At 41.8% G+C, this 13,643-nt stretch overlaps 1 protein-coding gene across 1 annotated transcript in view; it reads left to right on the forward strand.

Moving 5' to 3' along the window:
• Positions 1-8,067: 8,067 nt before the first annotated feature.
• LOC129853047 (pikachurin) overlaps positions 8,068-13,643 on the forward strand; it is a 41,093-nt gene continuing 35,517 nt past the window's right edge. Inside the window, exon 1 of the mRNA XM_055918696.1 lies at positions 8,068-8,651. Coding sequence (XP_055774671.1) covers positions 8,546-8,651 — 106 coding nt within the window. The 5' untranslated portion in view covers positions 8,068-8,545. The remainder of the gene's footprint in view (positions 8,652-13,643) is intronic.

Raw genomic sequence — 13,643 nt, forward strand, 5'->3', positions numbered from 1 at the left:
TCATCACAGCAAACATTGGCTAAGCAGGAGGCAGACAGGCAGCCAGTGTTGTCATGTTATTTTTCAGCAACTCTGACTAGTGGCTACGATATGCCAGCAACTACAAAGATTACAAAGAGACCTACATCATCACACAAAACGAAGATTGTTTTTGCTCCAATGCAATGTGTAGAGACCGCGCCCTGCTTGTTTAACTTCAATATCCGTTACAGCAGACAGAGAACGTTGTAGCCTTCAAAATGCGTGAATGTTCGTTCATATCGCTGCAGGGCTTTTATTTCAGCTGTTCAGAAATATGATTCAGAGACATAATCTAGTGGTTCAGAAGAGGTTGAGTAAAGCGAGAAATGTGAAGCGAGGTGTGGAGTGTGAGCGGCAGCTACATAGAAAAATGATTGTGCGTAAAATAACACATGCGCATAACTTGATCACTTGATCTATAGTTTTGAGAAATATATTTCTAGAGGGGCGGGACGGGGGCGAAAACGCCGTATTCCCAGCAATGACCTTAATAAAATGATAACTCCATGACAGTGCAGCACTGCTAACCATTTTTTTTGGTCAAATGTTTATTTGATCATTTTATAAACACATATCACAGACAAGGTGCAGACATAAAATCATTGAGGATGACACAGAAAGATGGTGGTCAGACGTTGTTAGGTGTCCTCACCTTTTAGTTTATATAAACTTTCTCAATAAGACATGTCAACTATTGCCAGATTTCGTGCTTGCTCCTCCAGATTGTGTAGTCTAGAACCTGTGCATTGGGTTTCTTGGCTGTATCTCATCAGAGCAGATGTCCTGTTTCCAGCAGGGTTAGGCCTGGCCAGAAGAAATGGACTCTGGGAGGTTTTACATTTTACATTATAATTGAAATAATTTAGCAGACACTCTTATCCAGAGCGACTGGATAAGATTGGGGTGAATTAGGGTGAAGTGCCTTGCTCAAGGGCACATCGACAGATTTTTCACCTAGTCGGCTCATTGATTTGAACCAGCAATCTTTCGGTTACTGGCCGAACGCGCTTAACCACTACCTGCCTTACCTGTGTAGAATTAGCATTATTTGGCTAATAGTGGGGGCTTCGAGGAAAAAAATGGTCCGGTTGTGGGGGCCTTAAGGTAAAAAGGAAATTTGAAATGCCTGGGCCTATTTTTCACCCCAGTCCAGCCCTGCTGGCCAGCATAACCATGACAGAGGCTTCTATATCTACCATACTGTTGTGACACCCCCCCCCCCCCCACCCCCCACCCCCCACCCCACCATCTATCTGACGACTCAAACTGAATTCTTCCCTTGCTCTATCGTTCACTACAAGCTTCAACTTGAGACTGCCATCATTGAAGTTGTTTGTGGTGATGTCAAAATGAGGGGCATTGTACAAAACAAAGTCATCAGCGATTGGATCATCTCCAACCAATCAGAGTATCAAAGCCAATGCCGAATTTTGTAAACTGTGATTTACCCACGTGTGTCCTGGTTCTAGCCCAACTCATCAGTTTCTGGGACCAATCAGATGGTCTAGAATGGATTTCCATTCTAGAAATCATTAGGGAGGTACTCATATCCAGATTCATTGTCATTGCGGAGAAGAAACTAACGTCTGTGGTGTAGCGTTTGGCCGTAGCAGGGCAACCATCTATCACCCCCTAGAACCAGAGAAACCATACTGCTGTGAACTCTCACTCTGCCAAACCCAGAGCACCGTCTACCACCCCTTAGAGACAGAGAAATCATACTGCTGTGAACTCTCACTCTGCCAAACCCAGAGCACCGTCTACCACCCCTTAGAGACAGAGAAACCATACTGCTGTGAACTCTCACTCTGCCAAACCCAGAGCACCGTCTACCACCCCCAAGAGACAGAGAAACCATACTGCTGTGAACTCTCACTCTGCCAAACCCAGAGCACCGTCCACCACCCCCTAGAGACAGAGAAACCATACTGCTGGGTGAAGACAGATGAGAAAAAGCTGATGATGACTGATGACTGGGTGGTTTGGGTATATGGGTATGGAACTTTAATGACAAACAACAATGTTATCTTTTCTCCTCAGAGCTTATAACAATTGCACAGATCATCAAGCTAGTTTGTTTGGTGCTGGTTCCTGAATATGACGTCTTAATTTGCAGGGAGATATGATGTGTATGCAAGGCGTTAGAGATCATTGCAATCCAAATGGCACCCGTTTCCCCTATTTAGTGCACTACTTTTGATCATGGCCCATAAGGCTCTGGTAAAAAAAAAAGAGTAGTGCACTACGTAGGGAATAGGGTGCCGTTTGGGACACATGCTTGCTCTTTAGCATTTTGCTCGGGGGAGTTCTAAATTGAATACAAGGATGCCACATTAGTAGCCAGGGGCACCACAGGATCCTATAAAGATGTGATAATGAACAAAGACATTGGTTTACAAAATAAGGAATTGTGTCTGATTTGATGTCTGCTGTAGGAATGTGACCGGAGAATTAGAGGCCATAGAGGCTTTTTCTATGAGGATGGTATATTCAGTGTGGTTGTGAACAATAGTTCGACCAAAGTATCTTGTGAATAGTCAATCCAATACAAGAATAATAGGTATTCCAAAAAAATGGAATTTAAGTATGGTGTAATTATCAATACATAATTAAAACATTTTTTAAATGTAACCTTTATTTAACTAGGCAAGTGATTTAAAAACAAATTCTTATTTACAATGACGGCCTTCTCCGGCCAAACCCGGACGACGCTGGGCCAATTTTGCGCCGCCCAGCGGTACATCCAATCACAGCCGGTATGTAATAGTCAGAAATAATAATTACTGCCCTTTTAAGAGGATACATCCATACGGTAGGCATCTACATTCTAACCCTAACCCTTTTAAAAGGCTACATCCATACGGTAGGCATCTACATTCTAACCCTAACCCTTTTAAAAGGCTACATCCATACGGTAGGCATCTACATTCTAACCCTAACCCTTTTAAAAGGCTACATCCATACGGTAGGCATCTACATTCTAACCCTAACCCTTTTAAAAGGATACATCCATACGGTAGGCATCTACATTCTAACCCTAACCCTTTTAAAAGGATACATCCATACGGTAGGCATCTACATTCTAACCCTAACCCTTTTAAGAGGAAAAAATGATCCTCAGCAATCTAAACACTACCCATAATGACAAAGCGAAAACAGTTTTTTAGAAATTTTTGCAAATGTATAAAATAATAAAAATAGAAATACCTTATTTACATAAGTATTCAGACTCTTTGCTATAGTATGAGACTGAAAATTGAGCTCAGGTGCATCCTGTTTCCATTGATCATCCTTGAGATGTTTCTACAACTTGATTGGAGTCCACCTGTGGTAAATTCAATTGATTGGACATGATTTGGAAAGGCACACACCTATCTATATAAGGTCCCACAGTTGACAGTGCATGTCAGAGCAAAAACCAGGCCATGAGGTCAAAGGAATTGTCTGTAGAGCTCCGAGACAGGATTATGTCAAGGCACAGACCTGTGGAAGGGTACCAAAACATTTCTGCAGCATTGAAGGTCCCCAAGAACACAGTGGCCTTCTTCATTCTTAAATGGAAGAAGTTTGGAACCACCAAGACTCTTCCTAGAGCTGGCCGCCCAGCCAAACTCAGCAATCGGGGGAGAAGGGCCTCGGTCAGGGAGGTGACCAAGAACCCGATGGGTTCTTCTGTGGAGATGGGAGAACCTTCCAGAAGGACAAACTTCTCTGCATCACGCCACCAATCAGGCCTTTATGATAGTGGCTAGACGGAAGCCACTCCTCAGTAAAAGGCACATGATAGCCCTCTTGGAGTTTTCCAAAAGGCACCTAAAGACTCAGATCATGAGAAACAAGATTCTCTGGTCTGATGAAACTAAGATTGAACTCTTTGGCCTGAATGCCAAGCGTCACATCTGGAGGAAACCTGGCACCATCCCTGTTGGTGGCAGCATCATGCTGTGGGGATGGTTTTCAGCAGCAGGGACTGGGAGACTAGTCAGGATCGAGGCAAAGATGAATGGAGCAAAGTTTCAGAGAGATCCTTAATGAAAACCTGCTCCAGAGCACTCAGGACCTCAGACTGGGGCAAAGTTTCACCTTGAAACAGGACACAGACCCTAAGCAAACAGCCAAGACAACACAGGAGTGGCTTCAGGACAAGTCTCTGACTGTCCTTGAGTGGACCAGCCAGAGCCCAGACTGGAACCTGATCGAACATCTCTGGAGAGACCTGAAAATAGCTGTGCAGCAACGTTCCCCATCCAAACTGACAGAGCTTGAGTTGATCTGCAGATAAAAATGGGAGAAACTCCCCAAATACAAGAAGACTCGTGGCTGTAATCACTGCCAAAGGTACTTCAACAAAGTACTGAGTAAAGGATCTGAATACTTATGTTCAGTGGCAAGAAAAAGTATGTGAACCCTTTGGAATTACCTGGATTTCTACATAAATTGTGCATCAAATTTGATCTGATCTTCATCTAAGTCACAACAATAGACAAACATAGTGTGCTTAAACTAATAGATTATAGTATTTTTCTATGTTGAATACATCATTTAAACATTCACAGTGTAGGTTGGAAAAAGTAGGTGAACCCCTAGGCTAATGACTTATCCAAAAGCTAATTAGAGTCAGGAGTCAGCTAACCTGGAGTCCAATCAGTGAGACGAGATTGGAGATGTTAGTTAGAGCTGCCTTCCCTATAAACACTCACAAAATTGGAGTTTGCTATTCACAAGAAGCATTGCCTTATGTGAACCATACCTCGAACAAAAGAGATCTCAGAAGACCTAAGATTGAGAATTGTTGACTTGCATAAAGCTGGAAAGGGTTACAAAAGTATCTCTAAAAGCCATGGTGTTCATCAGTCCACTGTAAGACAAATTGTCTATAAATGAAGAAAGTTCAGCACTGTTGCTACTCTCCCTAGTGGCCGTCCTGCAAAGATGACTGCAAGAGCACAGCGCAGAATGCTCAATGAGGTTAAGAAGAATCCTAGAGTGTCAGCTAAAGATTTACAGAAATCTCTGGAACATGCTAACATCTCTGTTGACGAGTCTGCGATACGTAAAATACTAAACAACAATGGTGTTCATGGGAGGACACCACAGAAGAAGCCACTGCTGTCCAAAAAAAACATTGCTGCACGTCTGAAGTTTGCAAAAGTGCCCCTGGATGTTATTCGTTGGTTTGCAAAATATTCGGTGGTTTGATGAAACTACAGTTGAGTTGTTTGGAAGGAACACCCAACACTGTGTGGAGAAAAAAGGCACAGCACACCAACATCAAAACCTCATCCCAACTGTAAAGTATGGTGGAGGGAGCATCATGGTTTGGGGCTGCTTTGCTGCCTCAGGGCCTGGACAGCTTGCTATCGTCGGCGGAAAAATGAATTCCCATGTTTATCAAGACATTTTGCAGGAGAATGTGAGGCTATCTGTCCGCCAATTGAAGCTCAACAGAAGTTGGGTGATGAAACAGGACAATGACCCAAAACACAGAAGTAAATCAATAACAAAATGTTTTCAACAGAAGACAATACACCTTATGGAGTGGCCCAGTCAGAGTCCTGACCTCAACCCAATTGAGATGCTGTGGTATGACCTCAAGAGAGCAGGTCACACCAGACATCTCAAGAATATTGCTGAACTGAAACAGTTTTGTAAAGAGGAATGGTCCAAAATTCCTCCTGACCGTTGTGCAGGTCTGATCCGCAACGACAGAAAATGTTTGGTTGAGGTTATTGCTGCCAAAGAAGGGTCAACCAGTTATTAAATCCAAGGGTTCACATACTTTTTCCACCCTGCACTGTGAATGTTCATACGGTGTGTTCAATAAAGACATGAAAACATATAATTGTATGTGTGTCATTAGTTTAAGCAGACTCTGTTTGTCTATTGTTGTGACCTAGATGAAGATCAGATCAAATTTGATGACCAATTTATGCAGAAATCCAGGTATTTCCAAACGGTTCACATGCTTTTTCTTGTCAATGTGATATTTCCATTTAAAAAAGATATATAAATCAGCAAACATTTCGATTTTTTTTTTTTTTTAGAATAAGGCTGTAACTTAACAAAATGTGAAAAAGGTCAAAAGGTCTGAATACTTGCATTTTTGCCCTCAGAACAGCCTCAATTCACCTGGGCATGGACACTAAAAGGTGTTGAAAGGGATCCACAGGGATGCTGGCCCATGTTGACTCCAATGCTTCCCACAGTTGTGTCAAGTTGGCTGGATGTCCTCTCGGTGGTGGACCATTCTTGATACACACGGGAAACTGTTGAGCGTTAAAAAAAACAGCAGCGTTGCAGTTCTTGAAAAAAAAACTGTGCGCCTGCCTGACACCTACAAACATACCCCATTCAAAGGCACTTAAATATTGTGTCTTGTCCATTCACCCTCTGAATGGCACAGATACACAAGCCATTTCTCAGTTGTCTCAAGGTTTAAAAATCCTTCTTTAATCTGTCTTCTCCCCTTTATCTACACGGATTGAAGTGGATTTACAAGTGACATCAATAAAGGATCATAGCTTTCACCTGGATTCACCTGGTCAGTCTGTGTCATTGAAAGAGCAGGTGTTCTTCATATTTTTATTGTAGACTAACCCTAGACTGAAGGTGTTCTTAATGTTTTGTCTACTCAGTGTTGACAAACTTTAGACTGTAGGTGTTCTTAATGTTTGGTCTACTCAGTGTAGACTAACCCTAGACTGTATCTCATTCTATTTTACTTTCTTTCATTTTTCTTTTTTTCTATTTGACTTTCTTATCTTGGTTTCATTAGAAAATAAGAGATCAACTTGACTCTCCTATAACCCTATAGAGGAAAAATAGTTGAATATTTCTGTGCTCGGTAATGAATTCAACAATTTCCTCTCGACTTCTCCTTGTGATTCCTCATTTCCTTCCCAGGCAAGGAAGGTTACATTTGTGGTGACCTGCAGGGAAAGATAATAGAGGTTGAAGAGGAGTGTTAATAACACTGACCACAGAACAGTCATTGACATTCTCAGTGTAGATTTAACAGATTAATCCCACAACATGGATTTCACACCGAGCAAGGTGTTTCTGTGCCATGTTAGAATAATAGAATGTGTTTGACATAGATTTGCGTCCTAAATGGCACCCTATTACCAATATTGTGCACTACTGCGACCAGAGCTCTATTGGCCTTCGTCAAAAGTAGTGTAGCTAATATATAGGGAATACGGTGCCATTTGGGAATCACTTCATGGAATATTTAAAACGGTTTGATACGGGACATTTGGTGGAGGAATAGAATGGAAGCCTTTGCACTTTATGATGAGTAGGATTATCACAACAGAGTAGACATCTTCTATCCTATGAAGAGCTTTGATTGGATTTATTATGTTATTAAAATGATCGGAGGTAGTTATTAATCCTATCCATTATGGGGTTTCGATTTGTGTGTGTGTGTGTGTGTGAGAGCGCTATACTAGACAACATGCAGCGCTACAGCAAATATTAACCTCCTAATTATACATTTCACATGTTCCTTCGTTTCGATTAGAGCTGATTCAATTGCTACACTGCTTTGCAAGATGGCCTCTGTTTTCAATAAAATAATAATACATTTCCCGGCGAAATAAGACATGAGTTCTTCATGGGATTCTTCTATGGGGGAGGAGGGAATTGGCAAATTTACTTAAGCCATGTGGCTGATTTCCCCAGAAAACGTATCTATCAGTGAGCATTAACACACAGCGAGAGAACCCAAGTAATTTCCCTCAAGACAATTGAGTTTACCAATCAGTCCTCTTACATGGTCAAATTAGTTATACCCGAGTCAGCGAGTCATTGTTTTGAAATTAGAGTCAGCACTACATACCTATGGAAGGCTGCAATACCTTTATATGCTCATTCTCCAGTCATTTGTTTTTTACAATATTTGTGCAAAAAAGACGACTTCTCTTTAAAAGTTCATATGAAATATTGAATTGAATTCATTAATTGATGGTTTATTTGTTTTCTATTACGCGCGCGTCAGTGTGTTTCTATATTAGTCTGAGTGGCTGTAGTGAGCTGCCAAGTCTCCAGCTGGTCGGATTAGACTCCTGTTATCCTCTTAGCTCTAAATGTCCCCACGTTTCGGCTCTCCTCTGCCATTTCGCAAACTTCTAAATCACAAGACGAATGACAAGAAGAAGAGTGTCGCGCGTAAAATTAGTACCAATTCGGAATTCCAGATTGTGTTTTTTTTACGTTTACGCAGGACACTTGTCTCCATTTGCCGCCGACAATGTCACAGTAACTCGTGGTGCGTTCAACTGATCTTAATAGCTTACAATCTTATCCGTGTCAAACCTCAGTTTCCTTCCAAACATAATTACCTTTTCATTTTGCGTTCTTTGGGAGCAGGTTGTGAGGAACTTTGAATGACTAGTTGTCTTTGTCATCAGAAACTTTGATCAGTTGCGTCTCTCGTCAGTTCTTATAATTAAGCGCAAGGAGTTTTTTGTTGTTGCATGTAGCCTAAAATGACCATTTGACCTTTTTAACTTTAGAAAAAGATATGGAGTTTACCAGTAAACAGAGGAGCGTTTTTTATATATTGTTTTTTTCAATATGCATGATCAACGTTTCTTTTTCTGCGAAAAGGACCAACGTTCGAAGATCGGGTAAGTTGACTATTGATCATATTCTTGATTGATATGTAGGCCTTGGTCAAGAGATGTTTCTCCTGATTTTAATAAACATCAAAGAGAAATTCATACATATATTATAATTTTGTGAATATTCATTTGGCCTACATCATTTACTGCAGAATCAAAAGGAACTATGACCAATTTTCTGATTGTCATTTCCACATAGTACATCAATTGTTACATGTTTTGGAATACAGTAGGACAATTAGCCATATTACTATATGGTAATAAACTCATAATAATGCTAATCTGAAACAAGTCTGTATCATCATACTAGGTGATAGACACATTATCATACTAGGTGACAGACACATTCTCATACTAGGTGACAGACGCATTCTCATACTAGCTGCCAAGTGCCAGGCACATGTCAGTGTTGTTTCTGTCAGTGAGGAAGGGGATTTGCAGGAGTACACAGTGGAGTAGTGGAGGAGAGAATAGGAGAGAGCTTGTCTAGAGGAACATGGTATATATGGTGTACGTTATGTTGTATGACTTGATTTACCACATGAGGACCTTTGGATACCCAAAGACTCCTGTGCTGAGCACACATGCTGCATTTGTTATTACATGGGCACACACAGGCGTTACACCTCCCTTCCTCCATTTTACACATCCCTTACCAGCTAGAGTTTGTCTAACCACTGTGTATTACATGCGTCATAAAAAATGCACACTTAAAAATCATAAAAAATGCACAGCCCTTGAAACGTAAAACATAAAAATGTGCCCTCTTGTACTTATTAACAAAGTGATATGATTGCAGAGTGACGTCTATTACTCTGGTAAAAAAATGTGTCTACAAGAGTCTGGTAGCCGAAACCTACTGCCTTAGACCTACAGTATAATGTATTGTAAACTTACTGCACCAGACCTACTGTATAATGTGATGTAAACTTACTGCACCAGACCTACTGTATAATGTGATGTAAACCTACTGCACCAGACTTACTGTATAATGTGATGTAAACTTACTGCACCAGACCTACTATATAATCTATTGTAAACCTACTGCACCAGACTTACAGTATAATGTGATGTAAACTTACCGCACCAGACCTACTGTATAATGTAATGTAAACTTACTGCACCAGACCTACTGTATAATGTGATGTAAACTTACTGCACCAGACCTACTGTATAATGTAATGTAAACTTACTGCACCAGACCTACTGTATAATGTAATGTAAACTTACTGCACCAGACCTACTGTATAATGTGATGTAAACTTACTGCACCAGACCTACTGTATAATGTGATGTAAACTTACTGCACCAGACCTACTGTATAATGTGATGTAAACTTACTGCACCAGACCTACTGTATAATGTATTGTAAACCTACTGCACCAGACTTACAGTATAATGTGATGTAAACTTACTGTACCAGCCCTACTGTATAATGTGATGTAAACTTACTGCACCAGACCTACTGTATAATGTAATGTAAACTTACTGCACCAGACCTACTGTATAATGTGATGTAAACCTACTGCACCAGACCTACTGTATAATGTAATGTAAACTTACTGCACCAGACCTACTGTATAATGTGATGTAAACCTACTGCACCAGACCTACTACAATGAGTTCCAAGTTAAAATGTCTCTCTTACTGTAATAGTAGCAGTTAAAGAACGACATCCTTGGATGTGCCTTACTCTGTTGTTAAATCAATCGGGGCGGCAGGTAGCCTAGTGGTTAGAGCGTTGGGCTAGTAACCAAAAGGTTGCAAGTTCAAATCCACGAGCTGACAAGGTACAAATCTGTCGTTCTGCCCCTGAACAAGGCACTGTTCCTAGGCCGTCATTGAAAATAAGAATTTTTTCTTAACTGACTTGCCTAGTTAAATAAAGGTACTTTTTTTTTATCAATCAATCAAATGTATTTATAAGGCCCTTTTTAAATAAGCATTTGTCACAAAGTGCTTATACAGAAACCCAGCCTACTTTTATAACACCTCACAGGTGTTATTTAAGTCACTTAATAATCATCTGACATTTATCTCAATTAGTAACCGTTAACTTGTGGCCTGCTCGCTGGCCATCAGTGATCATTATCACTATAGAAGAACATTCAGAATGTTTTCAGTGTGTTCATTTCACTGCAGCTTGGTGACCTGATGTTGGTCAGCAGGAGTATATCAGAGCATACCCTCATCAACAACAAATATGTCTTTCATGGATATTTAGTGCTACAATGTTTGGGTTCTAGTCTACTGTGACTTTCTCTATTTCCTGTGATAGTGTGTTGCTCTGTCCGCCTGACCTCTACGCCTTTTGGATTGACACTATTATATATCTCCCTGTAGTGTAGACTGAACTCAGAGCAGTTGTTTCTGACACACAGCTTGTATCCTGATCTCTTTCGGGCAGCGACGGCGGTATGTCTTTGTATTCTGCGGTGTGTTTCCAGTCATTCTGATCACATTCTACGAGGAGGTTGACAGGGACGTGTCCACATGAATCACATCCCCTCTAAAACACAAGACTGGGGCAGCGTCCCAAAGCACATCCTTTTTCCTACATAGTGCTACATAGTGCTACATAGGGAATAGTGTGCCATTTGAGACACAGTCGACACTCTTAGAAGAAAACAGGTGCTATCTAGAACCTAAAATGATTATTTTGGATTTCCCCATAGGAGAACCCCTCGAAGAATCCTTTTTGGTTCCAGGTAGAACCATTTTGCACAAAGGGTTCTACAAGAACCCAAAATAATGTTCTAACTGGAAAAAAGGGTTCTCCTATGGGGACAGCTGAAGAACCCTGTTGGAACCCTTTTTTCTAAGAGTGTAGGAGTACTGCGGCATCTGAAAAACGACGGACTCCTCCTAATTTAGCCTTAAAGCAGGGATCATCAACTAGATTCAGCTGCCGTTTTTGCACGATTTTTATTTGAGCGGCTGGTCAGTGGTCCGGAACATAATTACAAATAGTTTGTAGACTTCAAATTGACCGCAAGAAGCCCAAACAGATATAATATTTGACTGAAACGTAATAATTTCAAACATTGCTTACATTTGCATGGTCACATATATCTCTCTATTATGCATAGGAATACTTTGGAACAGATTTCCAAAATTAAAATCACTTGGAGCTGATTTATTAGTGTTTTTATGGTCTTATATGTCCAACAACAACAACAACCCTGCCTTAAAAGCCAGTTGGGGAACCCTGCCTTAAAGGCCAGTTGGGGAACCCTGCCTTAAAGGCCAGTTGGGGAACCCTGCCTTAAAGGCCAGTTGGGGAACCCTGCCTTAAAGGCCAGTTGGGGAACCCTGCCTTAAAGGCCAGTTGGGGAACCCTGCCGTAAAGGCCAGTTGGGGAACCCTGCCTTAAAGGCCAGTTGGGGAACCCTGCCGTAAAGGCCAGTTGGGGAACCCTGCCTTAAAGGCCAGTTGGGGAACCCTGCCTTAAAGGCCAGTTGGGGAACCCTGCCTTAAAAGCCAGTTGGGGAACCCTGCCTTAAAGGCCAGTTGGGGAACCCTGCCTTAAAGGCCAGTTGGGTAACCCTGCTTTAAAGGCTAGTTGGGGAACCCTGCCTTAAAGGCCAGTTGGGTAACCCTGCTTTAAAGGCTAGTTGGGGAACCCTGCTTTAAAGGCCAGTTGGGTAACCCTGCTTTAAAGGCCAGTTGGGTAACCCTGCCTTAAAGGCCAGTTGGGGAACCCTCTTTAAAAAGGCTAGTTGGGGAACCCTGCCTTAAAGTCTTGCAAAGTTGCCTTTTTGTCTTCTTCAGAAAAACATAGTAGCTTGAGGAAAGGGGGAAAAATGATGATTGACAAACTCTTGTGTGACAACAAAGGGCTTTTTTTTATCCTAGACGCTGCACAGTCTTGGTGTAACGTACCGGGGAAATGCTTTGTAACATCCTAAAAACTATCCTAAACCACTACATCTTACTGCAGACCCCCACATTATCACATCATGTACTGTCTGCTTGGAGATCCATGAGCATTCTATTCTATTATATTCTATAATTTCAATTCTATTAAATTTGATTCTAAGAATCAGTTCTACATGACCTACTCGAGTGCACCTGGGGACAGGAACAAGTCAACTTCCCATGCGGCATTTTCTGCTCAGAGAGCAGTGCAGGCTCCCTACATGTCCTTTCCATTTGGCCATGGAGGTCTGCTCCCTATCAGACATTTACCCCAGTGGAAATATGTCCTTGCTTGGCCCTCTTCTCCTCTCCCCTCCCCTCCTCTCCCCTCTTCTCCTCTCCTCTCCTCTCCTCTCCTCTCCTCTCCTCTCCTCTCCTCTCCTCTCCTCTCCCCTCCTCTCCTCTCCACCTCCCCTCCCCTCTTCTCCTCTCCACCTCCCCTCTTCTCCTCTCCCCTCCCCTCCTCTCCTCTCACTGCTCTGGAACGGTCTGTTTAAGTGCAGTGCTGACATTAGGTTCCAGCAAGTGAGTCATAGTGGAAGTTTTGGTACATGTATCTACTATGTAGTGTTTTATTCTGGCTGCCTGGGTCTGTCTGTATCCCAAATGGCAACCTATTCCCTACATAGTGCACTACCCATGGGCAATGGTCAAAAGTAGTGCACTATATAGGGAATAGGATGCCATTTCAGAGATCCATTCAGACAGAAAGGGTACCAAGTTATGTGTCCTCTTCAGGAGCCATACTGACGACACAAGTGTTAACTCTCCACACTTTCACATCAGGGAAAATAATTAGGCAAAGACCAATGAGACCATCAGCATCACAAGGAATTTACCATGAAGAATGGGTCTGATTGTGATTATTAGCCATGGCAGAGGGAATGCATCTTTTAGTGTCATCATTCAAGAAGCCTTATTAAAGGTGCTGTCTGAAATATAAATGAAATCACCTCGGAAGTCTGGGGTGTGGAATGACACCATTATTTTGGTCACTTCCACACCCCGGACTTGCATCAGAGCTTTATTCTATGGGTGCTTACTCAGAAGGGCATTATATGAAGAGATTCATTAGGTCTT

Source organism: Salvelinus fontinalis, chromosome 4 (assembly GCF_029448725.1).
Source record: "Salvelinus fontinalis isolate EN_2023a chromosome 4, ASM2944872v1, whole genome shotgun sequence".
Classification (NCBI taxonomy): domain Eukaryota; kingdom Metazoa; phylum Chordata; class Actinopteri; order Salmoniformes; family Salmonidae; genus Salvelinus; species Salvelinus fontinalis.